Source organism: Lissotriton helveticus, chromosome 6 (genome assembly GCF_964261635.1).
Source record: "Lissotriton helveticus chromosome 6, aLisHel1.1, whole genome shotgun sequence".
Classification (NCBI taxonomy): domain Eukaryota; kingdom Metazoa; phylum Chordata; class Amphibia; order Caudata; family Salamandridae; genus Lissotriton; species Lissotriton helveticus.
Genome location: NC_136067.1, coordinates 88,847,942 through 88,871,271, shown reverse-complemented (window position 1 = coordinate 88,871,271; position 23,330 = coordinate 88,847,942). Strand labels below are relative to the sequence as shown.

At 46.6% G+C, this 23,330-nt stretch overlaps 1 protein-coding gene across 1 annotated transcript in view; it reads left to right on the top strand.

The window, feature by feature from the left end:
- Positions 1 to 23,330, top strand: part of LOC144762194 (ATP-binding cassette sub-family C member 10-like) — a 681,473-nt gene that overhangs the window by 377,016 nt on the left and 281,127 nt on the right. The window contains 1 exon segment of the mRNA XM_078647347.1: positions 20,928 to 21,005. Within this exon segment, the coding sequence (XP_078503473.1) occupies positions 20,928 to 21,005 (78 nt within the window).

The following is a 23,330-nucleotide window of genomic DNA, read 5'->3' as shown; positions in this document are numbered from 1 at the left end:
TCTGCAATGTATAGAGCGGAAGGTGTTTTGAATATCTTAGGAGAAAATGCACAATGTGACTCCACCTCCATTTTTTTAAGTAATCCAGGTGATCCGACAATTAAGTGACAGAAGTGGAAGAAGATTTGGGGAATTTACGCTAGAGTATGCAAAACTAAGTGCAGCAGATCAGAGGACATTAAATGAATATGAGATATGTATTTTGCAATCAGATTGCCATTATCTACCACATGTCAGTACCATCATGGAAAGGCATTACTTTGGGTTAAGGGAGCAAATAAAAGATGAGTCGGTTGAAGATTTTGTTACTGGTCTCAGGAATTTGGAGGCCAGTTGGATATTTGGAGGAGTGTAGAGGAGAGGATAAGGGATCAGTTTGTTTTAAAATGTGCACATGATAGAATAAGAGAAGAGTTGCTGTTGAACCATCATTGGAGGAGGTAATTATGATTCCTAAACATGTGGATTACATAGTGAAATGTGTAGATGAGTTAAGCAATGCCAAGAACGAGTTAAAAGAAAGCAATACTAAAGTGTAGGAAGTAGTTTTCCAGGTCAAAAGTTAACGTTCCTCAGATTCGGAAAATAAAAAATTAATACATGTTCCAGAAAGCAAAGGTGTACAAGAAATTAAAAACACCTGCTTCCGGTGTGGTAGGATAGGCCATAGAGCGAATGCGATATTCTGTCCAGCTTTGCAGGTTATTTGCAATGCGCGTGGGAAGAAAGGGCATTTCCCTAGGTGTTGCAAAAGTAAAATAAAGACAGGAGATGAACAAGAGGTTAAAAAGATTGTGTTTCAAGTGGATGGTAGAAAAGCCCAGCATCCATCACATACAGTAAAGATTGAGGGAATTGAGATTGAGATGACATTTGATTCCGGTTCTCATCTGACCATGGTTTCCATGGATACATATGACACTTTCTTTAAGGGAAAGGTAAAGTTGTGCAAGGTCGATGTCTCACCTGTAGGGTATGGTGGGATACCAATAAAAATGGAAGGGTATTTCACAACATGTATTGAACTAGGTGAGAGAATGGTAGCTGGGAATGTTTATGTTGCTAAAAGAGGGTATGCATTACTAGGGTGGTCACGTCAGCATTTGTTGGGTATCATGTTGAATCCGAATGCTGTTCTTCAGGTACAGGTACAGGAGGTGGATGACTCATTGGTTGCTTTTGATGAGCAGTTCATGGATGTATTTCAGGGTGGTTTAGGGTGCTTAAAGGGTATAAATATCACATAAAGTTGAAAGAGGGAGCGATTCCAGTTGTTGCTAAAGTAAGATGGTTACCTATGAATTAACAAGTTGGTGTGTATAAGGAGACAGAGCTATTGGTTGAGATGAGGATTATTGAACCAATGGAGGCAACAAAGTGATTGGCTCTCATTGTAGTGGTCAAAAAATCCATTGGTGAGATTTGTTTGTGCATTGACTTAACGTGCATTCGTTTGGGCATTGACGTTCGTGCACTCAATAGGGAGGTCATTCTGGATAGGTTTTTCTTGCCCAATATTGACGAGATTATCTCTACTCTGGCGGGTGCCAAATATTTCACCACTTTGGATCTAGCATCCTCTTACCATCAGGTGGAACTAGATGAATCCTCACAGGAGTTGACTGCGTTCATCACACCAGTGGGAACATTTTACATTTTTGAGAATGCCGTTTGGTTTAGCCTCCACGGCTTCGGTGTTCCAGAGGATAATGTTGAGTATACTAAAAGGAGTCACAGGTGTGAAATGCTATCAGGAGGATTTATTGATTTATGTTAACACAAGAAAATACATCATTCGAGGGTGTGTACTGTTTTTGAGAGGTTGAAGAAGGCTGGATTACCTTTGAGGAAGGACAAGTTTAAGTTCTGTGTAGACGAAGTTAATTATTTGTGGAACTGTATTACTGGGCAAGGTGTTTTCCCCAAAAAGTAGTTAGTGGACATCATTGTGAAATTACAGGAACCCAGTAATAAGGAAGAGCTGTTATCCTTTTTGGGGATGATGGAATATTGCTGTAAATATATACCAGGTTATCCGGACAAGACTCAAAACCTCAGGAAGTTACTTGTCAAAAATATGAGTTTTGATTGGAGTTCAGAGTGTGATAAAGAGTCCAGATCAGCTCAAGGAGAAACTGAAAAGTGCACCCTGTTTGCAGGCATTTATTCCAGGTGAGGAAACTTATATTAATACTGTCGCAAAAGGAATTGGGGCAGTGTTACTTTAGAAAAGGAATGGATTTGAACATTTGATAGTTGGTGCCTCTAGATGCTTGAGAGGTTCAGAACAGAATTACTCAGATATTAAGAAGGAGGCATTGGCGAATTATTGGACGTTAAGAAAATATAGGAATTTGGGGGACGGAGCTATCTCGCAACCAAGATGGCTGCTTGAGCCGAGAGCTCCCCTGTCTCACTTACTATCCGCCACAAGAGAGAAACAAGGGAACCCTACTCACAAATGAACCAGGGCAATTAGTTTATCAAGAAAACAGTGGTTCCAGTGGTATAGTAAATGTACAGTGCGAAGTCAATACACAGCACAATAGCATATACAGTAATAGAAGGGTTGAGTAGGGATGTCAAAGGGAGAAGCAAGGCTCAAAATACCAAGTTTTTTATACCATCATAGTCTTTGTATTTCAAAAAAAGAATTTCATCAATTATCTACATTTACACACATAGTATTCAGGAAAAAGTGCAGAGTGTCCCATGTGCTTTTGTGAGAACCAAAGAGTAATTGAGTGACAGTAAGTGAATATATACAGGTTTCTGCTGGGGGTATTTACAAGGAAAAGGAAAATGACCATGAACAAAAATACAAACAATAATTATACAGTGGCTATCTTCAGTCATAGGCACTGTTTATGTGGTTCATTTCCTATGGCGTCGGCGCCGTTTCGACCCGTGAGATGGGGGGTCGCGTCAGGACTGATCGTTAAGGGACACCTGGGGGAATGGAAACAGTCAGTGAGGGCATGGTACTATGTGTCTGGGGTTGTAGAAATACGAGGACTGCTAGGATTGTAGAATTACCTTGTGGTGTGCTTGATTTATAAGGACACAACCCATGCGTGATAGAGGAACGTTAAAGTTACTTACAGTGGACCCGGCTGGGTACTGTGGCATGGTGGAGGGAGAGAAAACGAGGAGGTAAGAACGCGATGCACTGAACGAGGTACATACTAAAAACCATAGTTAGAGGCTGGTATTGGTACTTACCACTGCTGGTGGTAATCCGGGTATAAAGGGCTCGGTGGTGATTTAGGGAAACGGATAATGCCGGTAATCCATATCGAGGAGTGTTCAGCCAGGAAGATGCCTGATAATGAAAAGGGCTGTTTAGATGAGGATAGTGTCCCACCAGGGCTGTGGGGGTCGTAAAGGGAGCTGAAAGTGGCGTCATACCTGTGTGCAGAACAGCGGCGCGCGATCGCGTCTCTCAGTCCGTGTTAGTCTGTCTGAGAACTCGATAAAATGCGGGGGCCAACGTCCTTGCGGTTATACTGTATTGCACGTAATACGTGCGCACTCCTGACAAGGAGAGCGTGGTGCTCAATCCTCGTCAGTTATCGAAGTGCGGTCACAATGCAATCTCGATCTGTTCAGTTACTACGTGTAGCCTGTGCGCCTATAGGAACCTATAGTGTATGGTAACAGTCCAGGTACGTTAACGTAAGGCCAGGCAACATGGTTAATGACAGCTAGCAGTATCTAAGCTCACAATATTATGCAATGACTGCATGGTTGATGATACCATCATGAATGAGAACAGCTTGGTATAATTACGGTTGGTTCATGTGTACACATTGTATCGTTCAAGGAGGGTAGCGAGCACATATATACTGAGATTTTACACATAGATGGAGTCAGAGTCATAGTGCATAAGAGGATAACCATAAACAATTAAAACCATTATGAAAAAGTTCATGAACATTACAATTACCAAATATAGGTTACATTGAATGGACACATCAGTGGTGTTGCATGTTTAGACAGAATTATATTATATGTCCCTTCCTAGTTGTGCGTGGAGGGGGATAGCTGAGTGTATCGGGTCTTAGTTAGCAAGAATCGACACAAATCCTCTCCATTCATCAACAGAATTCAAACCTTCGCTGATTGAATTGATTTTGTCGATCCAGTGACATTCACGGCGTTGTAGTATTTGGGCAATGTCGCCGCCTCTTTCTGGCAATGTGGCAATATCAATAATTTGCCATTTGATCTCATCAGCTGAGTGATTTGTCTATTTGTAGTGTGGCACTAGAGGTGCGGTCATGACTGACTTTCTAATGCGGCTGCGGTGTTGACCTATCCTGGCTTTGATAGGTTGTTTTGTCTGTCCGATGTATGGAAGCCCACAGGGACACCAAATGCAGTATACGACGTTGCGCGTATTGCAATTGGAAAAAAATTCCAATGTGTGTTCACAATTACCATGTTTGAAGGTGGTGTTTTTTTCTGTGAGGGGACATAGCACACAATTTCCACATGGGTGGTGGCCCAGGATTGGTGGAAGGCCCCAGGTGGATTCTAGTGTGCCACTTTTCTTTTTCGGCGTTTCTGTGGATGATTTTACTAACTGATCTTATACATTTTTTGCCCGTTTGTAAGCAAAAAGTGGCACTTCCATTAGGGGATCAATGCTTCTTATGATGTGCCAAAGCTTCGTAATCATGCTCCGGATCTTGTTGGTGTGTGTACCAAATGAGGTCACACATACAATTTTCTGCATTTCTTTCTTGGGTCTAGTGACGAGGAGTTCTTCTCGTGGGCAGTACCACGCTCGTTTTAGAGATCTTTTCACTATTTTGTTTGGATATCCTCTGAGTAGTAGTTTCTTTTTCAGGATTTCTGCCTGTCTCATGTAATCCTCCTTTCTGGCACAATTGCGGCAGATGCGCAAAAACTGCCCGAAGGGTAGGCCGTCTCTGAGCGCCTCCCATCTCATGGGTCGAAACGCCGTTGACGCCATAGGAAATGAACCACACAAACAGTGCCTATGACTGAAGATAGCCACTGTATAATTATAGTTTGTATTTTTGTTCATGGTCATTTTCCTTTTCCTTGTAAATACCCCCAGCAGAAACCTGTATATATTCACTTACTGTCACTCAATTACTCTTTGGTTCTCACAAAAGCACATGGGACACTCTGCACTTTTTCCTGAATACTATGTGTGTAAATGTAGATAATTGATGAAATTCTTTTTTTGAAATACAAAGACTATGATGGTATAAAAAACTTGGTATTTTGAGCCTAGCTTCTCCCTTTGACATCCCTACTCAACCCCTCTATTACTGTGTATGCTATTATGCTGTGTATTGACTTCACACTGTACATTTAATATACCACAATATTCACTTACTATCCAGTCAGAATCCTGCGTGTTGTATGGTGCTTCACAGCCTTGCACCGAAGAAAAGTGCTACAAGACTGTTGTGACCCGCAAACTGGCAAATTGTGCCCTCTAGCCCCCCCCCCGTTCGCTTGGATCGCGACGTCTGGGCCTGGCACGGACCGGATCGCTGCCCTGGCGCCTCGCCGATGTCGGTAGCTGCACGAGTGATCTGCGGGGAGCAGTGAGTTGCGAGATCCCTGGACGCCGCCGGTACCCGGGAGAGGAGCAGACTGAAGGGCTGCCCGGGGGAGCGCGGAGCAGCGTGGTGAGGTGAGTGCGGCCCGGCTGGGCCTGAAGTGCGGCTGCCGGCGGGGACTGGGCCCTGTGGCGCGGGCCCCCCTCGCATCGTCTGTGGAGGGTGAGGCGCAAGGTCGGGCGAGCCTGCGCCTGTTGCTGTGCTCTGGTGGCGGGCTGAATTGTACGCGGCTCGGGGGTGCTCCCTGCCCCCCCCCTTCCCACAGCATCGGACGAGTACGGAGGCACGCTTCTGAGGTGGGGAGGCCCAGCAGTGGAAGTGGGCCAGGCCTGCCGCAGCGGAGGAGGAGGTCGGGGTTGCTGAGCATGGAGGCTTGTCTGTTTTGAGGCACAGGGACTTCTACGGGCCCAAAGGGACCCACCCCACTGCCAGAGAGAATATTTGAAACGCGGCCAACGGTGAGGCGCGCGAGTGTACTGCTGCTGGGGGCCACACGGGCCGTGACACCTGTTAATGGGCACCAAGAGTTTGGACGTTTCCAATTGCACAGCAATACCACTACTGGGGCACATAAAGGGGCTCATCTGGATCCAGAGTGAGGAGGCTGGCTGGGGACAGGTTTGGAAGCCTTAAGGTCATATTGGGGTGATTAAAGACGAAGGAGACTTGCTGGCAGCCCTAGCGCCACGTTAATCTTCAAGTGCCTTTAAGGGATGCAGTCTGATATATGAGCGGGTGCTCTGCTGCTTGCAGTATTTGTCCCCCTTTTGCGGAGGGTTTGACCTCGAGACGGGATCCGCCTCGACCACCGCAATTAGTCAATGCCATCTTGCTCACAACCACTGAGATAGGGGGACGCACAGGGGCAACATGATGGGTCGGACGGACAGGAGCCAGCCCAAGCTCTCCTTTGCCCCGAAGAGGCCCAAACCTGGCAAATCCGCACCAGAAGGAGGTCCCAGGGAGACGGAGCCAACCGTAGAACACCCGCAACAAGATATATGCAGCATTTCACTCGCCATGGAGAAGAGCTTGCAGGGTGGGATTGCCTCCTTGGGGTCCAAGATGGACGCGCTCGCCTACCGCATGGACCGCATCGCGGAGAGGCTCGATAAGCAGGCGGAACGCATTGATATGTCCAAACGCAGCCTCACCGAGGTAGAAGAGGCACATACATCCCTGGACTCGGAACACAAGCAGCTGGGCAGGGTGATGCAGATATTACAGGACAAAACGGAGGATTTGGAGGCCCACTCCCGAAGATGCAACCTACGCATTACGGGCCTTCCGGAAACTACACAAACCGGGAATATGGAGCTGTTTGTAGAACACCTACTAAAAAAGCTGCTAGGGGACACAGCCTTCTCCGGAATGTTCGTGGTCGAGAGAGCGCACCGATCCCTGGGCCCGAGGCCAAAGCCTGGGGCGCCCCCGCGGCCTATAATAGCGAAGCTGTTAAACTACAGAGACCGGGATGTGGCACTCAAACTGGCCAATGAGAAGCAGCCGCTATAATACGAGGGGTCGGAGATCTCATTATTTCCGGATTTTACGACCAAAGTGCAGGAAGCGAGGCGGCAATTCGTACCAATGACGAGACAGCTCAGTGAAATGGGAACTGACTATGCGATGCTGTACCCCGCCAAACTGGGGGTCAACAGGCAAGGGAAGTCCATGATTTTCACTGACCCTAAGGTGCTGCAGAAGGCCCTTAGGGAATGGCGCAAGGACTCGCGCAACTCCCCGAACAGAGCTCTTCTGGATGAGGCGGCGGGAGGCGCCCTTGATGAACAGGACTAACCACAACGCATGGCTAAGGATGGCTGAGTATATGTTTTGGCTGTTGTGTGGTACGCGGCGGTTATATTGCAGTTTAATTATGTGCCGGGGCTACGATGGCACTATCTGCGCTGTTGTCCACGAAAGACTCAGTTCTGCAGAATGGGAGGAGGTGGGGCGGGGGAGGAGGGATGGAACCCGATTGGATTTGATTTTCCGTGACCTCCTGATCTAATGTTCATGTTGTTTTGGAGTTCTGGTATCCCACCGGCAGCAGGGTGCCACTATAAGAGTTTATATCACTTGCAGTTCGGGGGAAGCGGGGAGCGTGGGCCACCGACTGAAGGGTCAGAAGCGACAGCAGAATCAGAGACTATGTTGGGCGATGCTTCATATAGACTTAGGTTTGAGGTACACACAGGCACGGCACTGTTGCATACGATCTATAACTGTTGTGAGATGGGGGGGTGGGTGAGTGACCACGTGGAATAGGAACGTATTGAGATTTTTCTGTCAGCTACTTCCGCCCCCGCGTGAATCACGCCTTTCTTTCTTTTATGTTTGATGTTCTTGGAGAATGGGGAGGGGAGAGTTCAGGATGTTGCGGGGGAGGGGGGATTTTCGCGGCCGAGTTGGGTTTGGGCAGGCGTGGGAGGGAGTTGGGAGGGCGGGTTGTGACCATTTCAAGAGGCAATTGAATTTGGATGGGAAAATGTGTTGGTTTTTCTTGCAAGGGGGGGAGGTGGGGGTTCATTGCTGGTTTTTTGGCACAGATGCGACAGGGCATGACATGATCGCAAAGGTACATTATATATCGCCACAGCCCATATACAGATCGCTAACCCAGGGATGACAGCTGACGGGGGTTCCCTGGACACACTGACATTGATGACCTGGAACGTTAGGGGTCTTAACGACCACCGAAAGGTTAGGAAGATCTTACAATATCTTGCTAGACTTGGAGTTGACGTCGCTCTCTTACAGGAGACGCACCTCCATCCAGACAGTCTAATATTACGTTCCAGGGGATTGCTGGGTAATATACACGCGGCGGGTTTCACATCGTATGCGAGGGGTGTGCTGACATGGGTCAACCCTAAGACCTCTCTGACGTTGTCGCCGTTGGAGACAGACGGGGAGGGACAATACACTATCTCGAAATGTTGTAGGAAAGGCATGGAGATCTGTATAGTGAACACCTACGGCCCTAACTACGACTACCCCGCCTTTTATGCAGATTTGACAGATAAGATTCTAGAGAGCTCGTTGGGCTCTGTCCTCTGGGGGGGGTGATCTTAATATAGTACGACAGCCCAGTATAGACAGATCGGACGGCCCTGCCAGACGGCCCCTCGGCTTCGGCAAGGACAATAGAGACATCAATGACACGACTGGATCTGAGTGACGTATGGAGACACAGACACCCATCCCAGGGAGGCTATACTCATTATTCAGCACCATTCAATATACACACTAGGATTGATTATTGGCTGGCCTCTACTCACTTAACTCACAATGTGAAAGCATGCTCGATATTGCCACGCACCTATTCGGACCATTCACCGCTACTGTTGACGATTGTCACGCCCAAGAAGCGGATCCCTCCGTTTGCTTGGCGCTTCTCACCCTATTCTCTGTTGGATAACACCTTCAGGGAGGAGTTAGCTACATCTATCGAGATGTTCTTTGACACCAACGTTGGCACAGTTGACTCGTTTCAGTCTGGGAGGCCTTTAAGCTGTACATTAGGGGGATCACCATCTCGAAACATGCGGGGTGCTCAAATCGATTTGGGGTCGCCTGGAGACCCTAGAGAAAAAGCTTAAAGAGCTAGAGGCTCATCGTCTAACGGACAGCAGTGACGCCCTCATGCAAGAACTCGCTAGTATGTTGAGTGAATACTATGAAGAGGCGGACTCTGAAGTAAAACACCTGGGAAAGTGCGCTACTGCTAGAGTCTACGCCGCGGGAGAGCACCCTGGGGCGGTTCTCGCGCAGTTGGCCAAGCAGCGTAGGGACAGAGTTGTGATACCAGACATAAGGGACTTGCCATCGGACACTCCACTACCAGAGGATCAGGTAGCGGGAAAGTTTCGTGAGTATTATGCGGCTCTGTACGCCTCCCATGGACCTGCCCCAGAGGAACGCATACTTGACTACATTTCTCACATCAAACTACCCTGGTTGTCTAATCTACATCAGGAATTTTTGGTACGACCGATAGAACGGGAGGAAGTCGTATGGGCGTTGTCGGCTATGCGAGCGGGGAGCGCGCCGGGAAGCGATGGCTTAACCGTCGCCTTTTATAAAGCTTTTGCGGATCTTCTGGTCCCACGGCTACTTGGCTGTTTGAGGACATAGCTCACTCAGGAGTTATGCCACCCACCATGCGGGAGGCGATACTGGTTGCCATACTTAAACCGGGAAAACCTCCAGGAGAGTGTGCCTCGTACAGACCCCTGTCGTTACTGTATGTCGACGCGAAGATATTCGCCAAGCTGATAGCTAACCGGCTAAATCCCATGGTCTCCACGATGGTCGCGCCCGAGCAGGCTGGCTTCGTGCCCAGTCGTAACCTCACCTATAATCTCAGGACAGGTTTTTGCAGTTCTACAGCACACGAGCCGAGAGGTCCCCGCAGTTGTAGTTTTTTTAGATATGGAAAAGGCCTTTGACTCTGTTGAATGGCCATTCATGAGATAAGTCTTAAGCCGAATGGGGGTGGGAGAGCTATTCCTTCAGCTCTTAGTGACCCTGTACAATGCTCCCACTGCTCGCATTCGGATTGGTGCTTTGACCACTGATCCCATCCCAATCAGCAGGGGCACGAGGCAAGGCTGCCCCATACTATATGCACTCACGGTTGAGTCTCTCGCATGCGCTTTGCGGGAATATCACGGGCATAGGGGATACGATTGCTCACATACAACCTGATAGTGTCCATGTACGCGGATGATACCCTTTTATATATTCGCAACCCCGAGGCACACCTTTCTGCGGTGCTACGTGAGGTGGTCTTGTTCAGCTCCCTCTCGGGTATCCAGGTAAACTGGAGCAAATCGATCATGTTTCCACTAACACCGGCCACGGAGATGGTGGTTCCGGAATACCCACTTCAGTGGACCACTGAGGCGGTACGGTACCTTGGGATACGCTTGCATACGGACTCTGAGCTTGTACTACGGGAGAATTATGGTGTAGCCATCTCCAAACTGGAAGATGACATAGACAGGTGGATTGCTCTGCCATTGTCGCTGATGGGGCGGATCTCCCTCATGAAAATGATTGTGCCGCCCCTCTTCCTGTTCCTGTTTAGCAATATACCCATGGTGCTGTCCAAATCCTTCTTTCAACAGCTACACTCGCTGATGATCCGTCTGGCCTGGGCCGGTAAGCAGCCGAGGGTGGCATGGAAAATTCTCACTCGTCCGTATCTGGAGGGTGGCCTGAGTGCTCCCGACATGGAACTTTATTATCAGGCAGCACAAAGCTTGCACGCCTACCACTGGATCCATGGCCCGGCGGATGTCCCCCATGTACGTATAGAATCCATTGTCGCGGCTCCTGTCCCTCTTCCTGCGTTGCTGTCTAGCCCTCGAGATCGTCGTTCCGGTATCCTCGACTCGTTTACTACGGTCACACACGCGTGGCACTATATGAAGGACATACAGGCTTGCAGCTTACTCTATGACCCGACTTCCCCCCTCGCTTGGTGTACCTGGTTAGCACCGTGTAGAGACAGTGGGGTGCTGGATGCGTTGGATTCACTGGAAATACGCAATATGGGGGATCTCTTTTCGGACAGCGCTGTACGCACCTGGGAGGAGATTGGGACGGAGGAAGCTCACTATCCGTTATTGCCGCTTTTTCAGTTCCACAGGCTGCGGCATGCCCTCAGGGACCTCCTAGGGGAGGACATGATGGAACCCCCCAAGGTTACGGCTTTCACTTACATTATTAACGCTAAGTCCCCCGCTAAGCTGGTAACCAATCTGTATCGCATCACCCTCTCAGAAAAGACGGCGGAATATGCTAAACCTTGCCTGGAATGGCAGAGAGACTTGGCGGTAGATCTAACCGAAGAGATGTGGCAATACTGTTTCTCAAGCACAAGGCGAATATCTCTCAACGGACGCCACCGACTGATACATTTTAAATTCCTGAACAGGGTGTATTATACTCCGGAGAGACTCCACAGATATGGTCTCCAAGAGAGTCCCCACTGTGATAGATGCAGAGCACAGGTGGCTGATTTCCTTCATGTAGCCTGATCCTGCCCGGGGATTGCTTCCTTTTGGAGCGGGGTTTATGAGGAAGTGAATAGGATTACTGACTTAACGCTATCTCCGAACCCTCTGTTGGCTATTCTGGGTTACTCCAAACCCCTCCGGAAGGATCTTAGAAGGCTAATCGACATGGACTTCCTCTTAGCTAGAAGGTGCGTGGCTCTCTCCTGGATGCGCGGCGCGGTGCCGACGCTGAAGCAGTGGAATAACAACATGCTATATTGCAGCACCCAGACCGAATTATATAGCGAATTGTTGCCCCCACTCACAGACCTAAGAAATTTTGGTCACTATTCCTAGACAAGAGGCCCACACCGGACACATTGGACGTGGAGAGTACGGTTACACATGCACATGAGGATTGCTTACTGAGAACACATAATTACCCTCGGGCTGGGTCTACACCATAGACTGAGGACGGTTTTTGGACAGGTTGCTCACATGGAGATGAGCAGTGTGGCCTCGGTTGGGGCCTCTCGACGCGGCGTGGGGGAGGGGTACGCAGGGAGTGCAATCAGAGATGTTTGTCCCTCTGTGGGTTGATTGCTGTCAGACTGAGATGAATTACTTTCTTACTGTGTTTTTGGACTATGGGTCATCTGTTGAAAATTAGCTCTGATACACAAATGATGTATGTATCTTCTATGCCACGATTTGATGCCTTTGTACTCTGTGTCTGTTTTTTCTGAAATGCCAATAAATCAATTATAAAAAAAAAGAAAATATAGGAATTTGATTTGGGGTATGAAGGTTAAAGTACTTTCAGACCATAAACCATTGAAATAAGTTTTCTCTAAGAAGAGGTTGGATTAAGAGATGGATTATATCACTGCTGCATGATTTCTCAGTTGACTATAAACAAGGAGTGATTTATTGTTTGGCTGATTGTTTGTCACGTTTGGTGGATGTGGGAGAAATTAATCAGGAAGAAGAAGAAAACCTTGAGGAAGAGGTGAATATGTGTGAGGTCACATTAGTAGCCATAGAAGAAGAGAAATGAATGAGTGAGATACGCAAGGATCAGAAAATTACAAAGGAAATTAAGATGATGTTATTGGGAAAAGATAATCATTTGGATAAACCCTGGTCTTTGATTTGAGAAGAGTTTTCAGTGATGAATGAGATGCTTTCTCGTGGAACAAAACCTGTACCACGTTTGGTGTGCGTATCAAGTTACTCAGCGTTGCGCATGATGGTGCATTTAGGCGCCACAGTAGCACACTTTTCTTGACGAACGCGGCGATTTAGGCTGCTGACGTGGTGCTCTGAGCGCTGCTGATTTTAAAACCTGTTTTTTTTTCTGTTATTTTGTTCGTGTATTTGCCTCATGAGTTGTGTTGTATAAACTGTGGGAGCTTTGCACTTTACTCACCTGCATTTTTACGCTCCTGACCCCGTTCCACCCCGGCATTGTGCCGTTTGTTGCGGAGGGTCTTTTGCTGAGCGTCACTTCCTGCACTACTTCCGCCCTGCCCCTCCATCCTGCAGGTTAGCGGTCTAGTAGTTCCCTTCCTGGTGTATTTAACATGAGGCTCTGGCGGAAGCGCAGCTTGCGCGCCGACTTCGCGCCGAAGTTGCGCCTAAGTTAAGCCCGTCTGCGCCCGTCCGCGGCCGGCCGGGTCCAGGGACCAGTCCTTATGCCCAGTTAATTACTTACTCCTCTGCTGACCTCCTGGCGCTTCACTGCTCGGCGCCTCTTCATGCTCCCGCTGTAAGTGCCGCTCAGGATTGTATATATAAAACAACAATTCCCAACAGGTATCAGTCTAAGGCAGTTAAACGATGTATGCAGTCAGCATTACATAAACAAGAAACAAGGAGGCTCATATGGTTTAAAAGCTTGTTATTCACCAATTCAGAAGAGGGTGTTTCACATGGAAATACAGTTAGACAGCACTGTATAGAGAAAATCATGTGACATCCCGATGGCACTTGGTCAATAGTGATATGTACAATAGGTGAAAACTGAAGATGCAAGTGCTGAACGTGAACAGCGTGAACGGCGCAGAGTGACAAAGAAATTATACAGTGATGGCTCCGCAGGATTAAGTTATAGTCACTTAAATCATGGTATCAAACTATTTTATAAGAGCCAAAAACGTTAGACGCGCCATAAAATTGCGCTGTGATGTCGACGGCGTTTCGATCCCCATAAGTCGGGATCGTCTTCAGGACAGGGTTGTCGGATTCAGGCAGTGTTGTACACGCGTTGAGAATCGCGTGGTTCCTGAGATCCTAGGCGCAGACAGCGAACAGTCGGTCAAAAACTTGTCGATGCAGCCGAGGGCAGGTAAGAGAGGCAGCGCCTGAACAAATCAAGGCGGCCTGAGGCGATGAGGGCTCTAAACGTACGGGTAGCTCGTAGTGAGTGGGAGCAGCTTTTTTTGCGGAGCTGCTCCCACTCACTACGAGCTACCCGTGCGTTTAGAGCCCTCATCGCCTTAGGCCGCCTTGATTTGTTCAGGCGCTGCCTCTTCTTACCTGCACTCGGCTGCATCGACAAGTTTTTGACCGACTGTTCGCTGTCTGCGCCTAGGATCTCAGGAACCACGCAATTCTCAACACATGTACAACACTGCCTGACTCCGACAACCCTGTCCTGAAGACGATCCCGACTTATGGGGATCGAAACGCCGTCGACATCACAGCGCACTTTTATGGCGCGTCTAACGTTTTTGGCTCTTATAAAATTGTTTGATACCATGATTTAAGTGACTATAACTTAATCCTGTGGAGCCATCACTGTACAATTTCTTTGTCACTCTGCGCCGTTCACGTTCAGCACTTGCATCTTCACTTTTCACCTATTGTACATATCACTATTGACCAAGTGCCATCGGGTCGTCACATGATTTTCTCTGTACAGTGCTGTCTAACTGTATTTCCATGTGAAACACCCTCTTCTGAATTGGTGAATAACAAGCTTTTAAACCATATGAGCCTCCTTGTTTCTTGTTTATGTAATGCTGACTGCATACATCGTTTAACTGCCTTAGACTGATACCTGTTGGGAATTGTTGTTTTATATATACTCTACACCCATCCCGACGTGGTCTATGGGTTCTACTCCTGTTGTTCCTGCACACGCTCAGGATTGTGGCATCTTTGTTCCCCAAGGACTCTCTCCATGTACTCCTGTATTGAATACTCTCACTCACTGTAATGAGTTTATTTCACCATCTTCTAGAGCGGGATCCCCGGGGCTATTTCCCCTGACGGTGATTTATCTTAATACTCGGTCAATGGTAAAACACCAGCTTGAGATATTTCAACTGCTTTATGACAGTACAGTGGACATCTTTCTTCTGACCGAAACCTGGTTGACTGACGACTCTGCCACAGATATCCTCGCTGCTATCCCCGCCGGCTTTTATATTCTGCAAGGCAATCGACCCACTGGGAAAGCCGGTGGTGGGGTCGCAGCCATCATTCGTTCTCAGCATAAATTTACAGAGTTGGTTACTGCTACGCTCCCTAAAACTGACAGTCTTACTCTTAAATTTTCCTCTCCTAGGTTCTCTTTTATTTGTGTCCTTGTTTATAGACCCCCTGATCACTTGCCTCTCTTTCCCCAACAATTTGGTGACCTAATCCCCCAACTTATTATTAACCATGCTAATGTCATTATTATCGGAGATTTTAACTATTGGCCATTAGATACTCGGGAAAGTCATCTTTCTGAGGAATTCTCCGACCTCTTGTCTGGAATGAATTGCTGCCAGCATGTCAAATTCCCCACACACAGCAGAGGCCATATCCTGGACCAAGTCTGGACTGCTAATCTCGATATTTCTTCCCCTATAGTGTCCCCCTGCCCTTGGTCCGATCACTGTTTTATCTCATTTTCCCTTAACCTTATCTCACCTAGTCGTCCCATTTCAATCACCAACTTCTCTGCCCGCAATTGGAAAAAAGCCAATTTGGTCGAATTTCATTCTATACTAGCCACTACTGCCCCCAAGGGCCCGGCCCCGGTGGCCTGCCAGGCCTCCCACCTTGAACAATGGCTGCTGTCTGCCAGCAATGAAGTGGCCCCGCTGAAAACCTTAAAAACAAAGCGTCGCCATGACGCCCAGTGGTGGTTCACGGATCAGTTAAAATTGGACAAACTGGCTCTTCGCCAAGCCCAGCGCCGCTGGAGATGTAATTGTTATGTTATGTTATGTTGTCTTGTAAAGCGCATGGCTACCCCAGCAATGGGGCGTCCCAGCGCTGTAGACCGCTGGGGAACCCGTCCTGGCTTTCCCTGTGAGATGGTCCCTACTGGGTATCTCCAAGGTGAAATCAGGCATCCCCGGCGTATGTGGGGGGGCCGTTGTGGAGATGAGGCAAGCTAATGCCCAGAGTTGCCGAGTGTGATCCCTGGTTAGAGTAGGCACCGAAGCGAGAATTATCGAGTCCCCTGACCCTGGTCCACGACCCTGCCGCGTCGGGAATTGAACCCTGGTCCCGGGCCGTCCTCTGCTTCCGGGTCTGCCGCCTCTAACCATTGAGCCACACCACTCCAGCAATTAAAAAACGTGTATGTAGACCGTCTGAAAGCCTATAAAAAATCTATCCTGCTGGCTAAAACCACCTACTTCTCACAGAAAATAATGGATTCAGCCTCTAAGGCGAAGGACATCTTTTCCATTGTTAACGAGCTCTCCTTACCTGATCGGGTAACCCCCCAACCTCAACCTACACAAGCCCTGTGCGATTCCCTTAACTCTTATTTTATTGATAAAATTATTACCATTAAAAACAATATCCCTTCCCCCTCTTCCCTTACTCCCCCGTCATTACCCCCCATGAACCCTCGCCGTCTGGATGCCTTTCCTCCCATTTCTCCCATGGAGTTCATTTCTCTGCTACATAAGGTGAGCTCTGGTTCTCCCAATGATTGCTGTCCTCCCCAAATTCTTAAAGATGCTTTCTTGGCCTGCCCTGATCCTCCGCTAGCATTGCTTAATAACTCCCTCACTACCGGCATAGTCCCGGATCTCTTTAAACAGGCGGTCGTGGTCCCTATACTGAAAAAAACTAATGCCGACCCCACGATCCTGAGTAATTTTAGGCCAATCTCCCTTCTTCCTTATATAGGGAAAATTCTGGAGATATATGTCACTCGTTGCCTGGGTGCTTCATTGAGAGCTCATCCTTTTTGGATGATCAGCAAGCTGGCTTTAGGCCAGCCCACTCTACTGAGGCGGTCATTGTGGCCGTGATGGACACATTGAGGAAAGGTGCTGACAAGAACATCTCCCAGGCACTTGTCCTGTTGGATTTGTCGGCGGCCTTTGACACGGTCGATCATGCGATACTGATCGACCGTGTCAACAATGCGGGCATTCAAGGCTTGGTCCTTAAGTGGGTTAGATCTTTTTTACATCGGCGGTCTCAGGCTGTGCACTTGTCCACCTTTTCTGCTTCTTACTCCCCCTTATCCTGGGGAGTTCCGCAGGGCTCCGCCCTGTCGCCCCTCTTATTTAATTTGTATATGCAACCTCTCATAGCTTCCATCCGTAATACCCCGGTTACCATCTTTAATTACGCCGATGATTTGCAGTTGATCTTCCCCATTGACTCTTCCCTATCCTCTTGTGTCAATTTTCAATCCACCATGCTTGACATCTCGGAGTGGATGTACCACAGCCAGCTGAACTTAATCCCACCAAGACTGAGCTAGTGCTGATAGGCGGGCTGGCTAACCCCTGGAATACTAACTTTTGGCCCCCCTCTCTTGGGTCCCCGCCTAGCCCTGTCAATTCGGTAAAGAGCCTTAGTATAATTATATCCAGCGATCTGTCTATGAGGCCTCAAATTAATGCAGTCACGTCATCCTGCTTCTTCCACCTTCGCAGGATTCGTAAAATCAGCAGGTTTCTCACCACGGATGCGCTTATTCTTGTTATCATGGCTCTCATCACATCCCGTATTGACTACGCCAACACTCTCTATGTTGGGATCCCTGCTTACCATCTTCACCGCCTGCAGCTGGTGCAAAACCAGGCAGCTAGACTGTTTTTTCACCAGCCTAAACATCTACATGTCTCGCCGCTGCTTAGGAGCCTTCATTGGCTCCCTGTGGCTAAGCGTTGCATGTTCAAACTTGGTTGTACGATCTTCAAGGCCCTGTCTGGTCAAGCTCCTGCCTTTATCTCTTCTAGCTTGAAGTGCTATGTGCCTCCGAGAGATCTCCGCTCCACTTTGCACAACCTACTGGTTGTCCCTAAATTCAAACTGAAAAAGCACGGTGGGCTGTGTTTTTCTTTCTTAGCTCCCAAGTTCTGGAATTTCCTTCCGATATCCTTTCGACTCTGCTTTAGCTATGACTGTTTCTGCAAAACGCTTAAAACTCTCCTCTTTCAGCAAACCTTTGAGTAAATCCTGCACCTGTCTCCCGTATTTGTTTGAGCGCCATGAAACCGCTGGGTGACCGTGCGCGGTACAAATGATTTTAACATAACATAACATAACATGGTCACTTGGGCATTGTGAAGACGGAAGAATGATTAGGATTGCAGTCTTGGTGGCCTGGAATGAATAAGGAAGTAGAAAGGGTGGTGAGAGACTACATGCACTCTTGTATGAGTGACAAGATTTTGAAAAACAAATGCCCATGGTCCGTAGAAAGCTTCCGAAATCTCCCTGGGATGAATTTGCTATTAATATAGTAGGACCGCTCCATGGTGAAAGTAGCACTCCATATTTTATAGTGGTGTTAGATTTGTATTTGAAATGGGTTGAAGTAGCCTGTCTTAAAGATATTTAATCTGCAAATGTTATCACATTTTTGGAAGACATATTTAAAAGGGAACGTTTTCCAAATTCGATGTTATCAGATAATAGTTTCCAATTTTGTACAACAGAAATGCAAAGATTTTTAAAGGAATGTAGGATTATGCACTAAAGGAGTTCTGTTTATCACCCAGAGACCAATGGAGCTGTAGAAAGGGTGAATAAAACACTGAAAGAAAGTATTCAGTTAGCAAGAGCAAATTACTTAAATTGGACGTCAGTTCTGCAAGACAGGATAACAGCATATCGCATGTCCCCTCATTCCACGACGGGAAGGTCACCCTTTGAACTGTTCAAAGGAAGAGCAGCTAACTCAATGATGTGTCCAGGGTGGATGGTGTGGAATAAAGAGTTGAAGGATAATGATGTTGGTGAATGGAGGAATAAGAAACTCAGGTATCGAGTATAGAAAACAGTATTTTGATAAAAAGAAATGTGTAGTAGACAGCCATGTGGTTGTGGGTGACTGTGGTAAAATAAGGGCACCTGTGGGATGTCAACCATGGTCAAAATATACCCAAGAGAGAAAAGTGGTTACATTATTCAAAAATACTGTGAAGACAGAGGATGGAAGAATTTGGAATAAAAGTTGGGTTGTGGTGGTTAAAACTTATTGTGATTCTGCTCAAATTCAACAGAGACAAATCTACAATCAGTACCCTGGACAAGGTGGTGATGTACGGCATACAGAGTCACATTCATAGTAAGGGCTCTTTAGGGAGAGGAGTCTAAGAGTGCGGAAAAAACATTGTATATGAAAGATTGTTTGTGAGGTTTAGTGGTGGTATTTGATTTTGATGTTACATGATGCACAGTGTTTTCATGACCAGATTGTTATATAGAGACACTTCTCGTATGTTTTTACCTTTTTTTTAAATGTGATATTTAGGTTAGTAGTTTTTGGCAACTCTCTTCGTTCTTTTAACAGTCAAGTTCATTATGTAAGTTGACTTGTGTTCATAAAGGGGGGAGAAGTGTGCTATGTCATAGTAGAAGGTTCTAGTAGAACCCAAAGAATGTTATGTATATTCAATGTGGATTCAGTTGACCTTGGATGGTGACTGGATGAGGTGAATAAATCACACCTAAAGAACATGAGAGACTGAACTGCATATCATTTATATGTGGTGTATCAAACAAAGCCAGCAATTATTTTTACTGTTTATGAGAATATATGGATTCATGTGCGGAACAGGCATGTAAAACAATCTCAGAAAGCAGCAATTGTGTAACATAATTATTTATTTTCCTAATTGATAAGGCCCAGGTCTATGTCTTTGGCTGTCTGTGAGCATGTGTGGGGAGAGAAAAAATCAGCATAGCAGAAAGATGAGGTAAAGGAGAGAGTGAAAGAGAATGAGGGAATAGGGGAAGAGGGCGGTGAAAGGAGAAAGCAGATAGGAGGAGGACACTACAGAGTGGCAGGTCAGTGACAGACGAAGACAGGTGTGTGCATGTGTATGTTCAAGAGACAACTGGGAGACAGAGGAGACCATTGTGATAGGCGTAGGGCATCAACACCTGTAAAGGAGATTGAGACAGGTCAGAGAGGTGAGGGAAAGATACCGACTATACCAACAGATGATAAAGAGGCAGTAGAGAGAATGACACTGGTTAGAAATTAATGATGAAAATGGATGGATAGCAGAGTGACAGCTAAGACAAAGAGAGCGGACAGCTTTTAAAGAGATAGTTCAAAGAGATAGAGAAGTGAGATATAAGGGGAGACATCAGAGGTGATGAAGAGGCAGACTGGTGTGAGACATTACTCAGGGAAAGAGGGTAGATAGGTGAGAGAGGGGATCTAAAGAGATAAATTAAAAAAATGTGAGATAGATGAGAAAGCACTGAGAATGAGACAGTTGAGAAAGAAACAGCAACAGCAGTGAGGTGGTGGAAATAGGGGAAACCTAGGGAAGTGATATAGAGACAAAGGCAGGTGAAAAGAGAAGGGTGAGTTAGTGGGACAGAGGTGGAAGACCGGTAAAAGAGACTATAAAAAGACAAGAAAGGTCATATGACATCACTTCCTGTGATGCCATTCGAGACAAAAGGCACATGATATCACTTCCACTACTCTTGGCATTTTGGTGGCTTGACGTCTATGAATAAAGCCTTATGTAAAGTCCTGGTCTGCCCTACTGGGCAAGGTTTATGCTACACAAATGGCTACAGAAAAATACAAAAGATAATTAAAGACTAGCTTGCCGTACAGCTACTGTTCACCAATCAATATACTAACCTTAAACCCAGTGTATTAACCAGTACATTTCACCCTGCTAATGAAATATTTGCCATTAGACCATGCTTCATACTTGATGCTTACACCATTCCTTTTCCTAAACCCTGTAATGAAGGAGACATTGGCTATAAGCCCACATTAAACATTTCCTCATATAATTGTATGTGCATGCACCATCTAGACACTGACAGTGAGGAAATTGCTTTTTATACTTCTTTTTTGCTGACTTTTCTCCTTTAGGCACACCCTCTGAGATTCTTCCGTTGGTGGAAGCCTCACTTAAGCACAGCAGCAAGGGAAGAAAGAAAATGTATGTGGGTAAGTATAGTAGACTAGTAAATCTTTCGCAATATCACTCGTGTTTTTCATCTAATCCCACTGCTGCAGAATCAGGATAGTAAAAGATGATGTAGGGTGAGACTGAATTAATTCTCTCTTTGCTGCTTCATTTGTTGCAATGTCTGAGATATGAAGAGCAGGCTAAGGTGTGAATGGGAGGCACATTCCATTTAGAAACACTTTCTCATGTGCTCAACCACCAGCCCTGCATGCTTACAATCGCCTCATCTAATGAGGCCTCTATCTGTGCTTGACAAATAGGGGCCTGAGGGCTACCGCTTCCACCACAGACTCCTGCCACCCGATAACACAATAATATCAGTGAAAAAGGTGTCCAACTCAGACTTCCTACCTGCATCACCAGTTAATGGTCTCTGGTCCTGTTGAGGAAGCCAACTATTTAGTAAATTAAAATTAAGAGTAAGAGAAGGAAAGGCAAGGGAATGGGAGTTTGGAGTAAAATGCTAGTGTAGCAGCAAATTCCTGAGCTGAATTGAAGAATGCTGTAGGGATTCGGGCTAAGAAGAGGAATCTTGAAGGGAATTTTGAGCTGGAGAGAGTGCTTCTAGAAAGTTAACAGAATCATCACCTAACGAGAGGGGCCCTGGAATAGAGATGACCTTCAAAGAAAAAGAAACCCTTTTTGTAATTGTCAGTGAATAGTGAGTGGTGTAAGGAGATGGATCCAAGAATTTAAAGGGATACGTGCACTAAGGAGAGGGATCTCAGCAGAGAGAGGAACTCCTTGGGTAGGTAGAGGGATCCAGGAATTGCAAACCAGAATTCTGGCAAACGGGAGTGAATCTTGTGTTAAGGATAACATTCCAGTAATAAATGAGGAATGCTGAACCAATGAGAGGATTTAGGCGATCATAAGAGAATCCTGAAGTAAAGAGAGGGATCACGAAATAAAGAGGGAGTTCAAAGCTGGGTAGAGGAATCATATACTAGAAAGGTTGGTCTCAGCTAAAGAGAGATTATGGAAAGATCAGGAGTTAGGATCTAAGGAGGTAAATCCTGGGAAGAATGCTCAGCTAAGTGAGATCCTGGAGGGAATTCTAAGCTAAGAAGATGTATCCAGGAATATTACATGAATTCTGAACTAAGCAAGAGATCCTGTAACAGTAAGCACATTCTGAGTTAAGGAAAGGGATTCAGGAATAGCAATGGAATCCTGAACTAAGATTAGAACAAGTTACCTTTGGCAATGCCTCTATCTAGCTGCAGATTCCTTACTCTAGTATATTCCCCAGGCATCAGGGCTTCTGACTCAATCCGGAATTGTTTGAGTAATCTACTTGCACACAGGTATGGGGAGTCATTCAGCTCCACGTAGCCCAGTTGGCGTCATCCACGCTGGAAGTGACCTGCACATTCCTTATATAGGTGCCACCCAAGTGCATTGCTCTCAGTTCTTCATTGTTTTTCTGCACCAGAGCATTTATCCAAGTTGAGGAGAAATGATAGTGTGCCAAAGCAAGGTCCTGAAGGATCTCTTCACTAGTAAACGAAATACAGTTTGCAGAAGGGGGAGATGGGCTGGTCAGTAAGGACTCTCCAGATAGATAAGAGTCTCTATCAGATAAGGCATTACCAAAGGTAAGTAACTTGTTTATCTGATAGAATAGATACCAAATCAATCCCTCTGCTGACTGCGTCACACTATGAAGTCCTGGAGGACCAAACAGGCAAAGTGCCCATCATGCCGGACCGGACTGTCTGGGCAGTAATGTATGACAAACGTGCAGCAGTGCCCACGTACCTGCCTCACGGATATCTAGAACAGGGACCACTTTCACTAACGCAGAGATATCAGCTTTAGTTTTGGTGATATGAGCTCTCAAGCTCTCGAGGTGCTGCTTTTTAGCCATTGGAGATGGTTCTTTTGTTAACTGCCTTAACTTTCCTCGTACAGTTAAAACGAACAATGAGTTGATCGTCCACCCGGGAGTATTTGGTAAGATAGATGTAAAACGTAAACACTATTTCTGTGTCCAGACAATGGAGTCTTTCCTCTGGCTTGGTAGAGTGAGGGAATTGAACAAGGTAGGCAGTGTGGCAGTCTGCCCAACGTAAAAAAGTGTAACCACCTTTGGTAATAAGGAGCCACAGTTCCTAATGCCAAGTTTGTCTTGGAAAAGTTTATGTACAGTGGATGAACCCAAAGGGTCTTGAACTCATTAACTCTCTAGGCAGATGTTATTGCCACAAGCAAGACGTTTTGATGGTCTGTAGTCTTAGAGGGCAGCTGTGTATAGGCTCATGTTGAGTTCATGAGAAAAGTAAACACTAAATTAAGCTCCC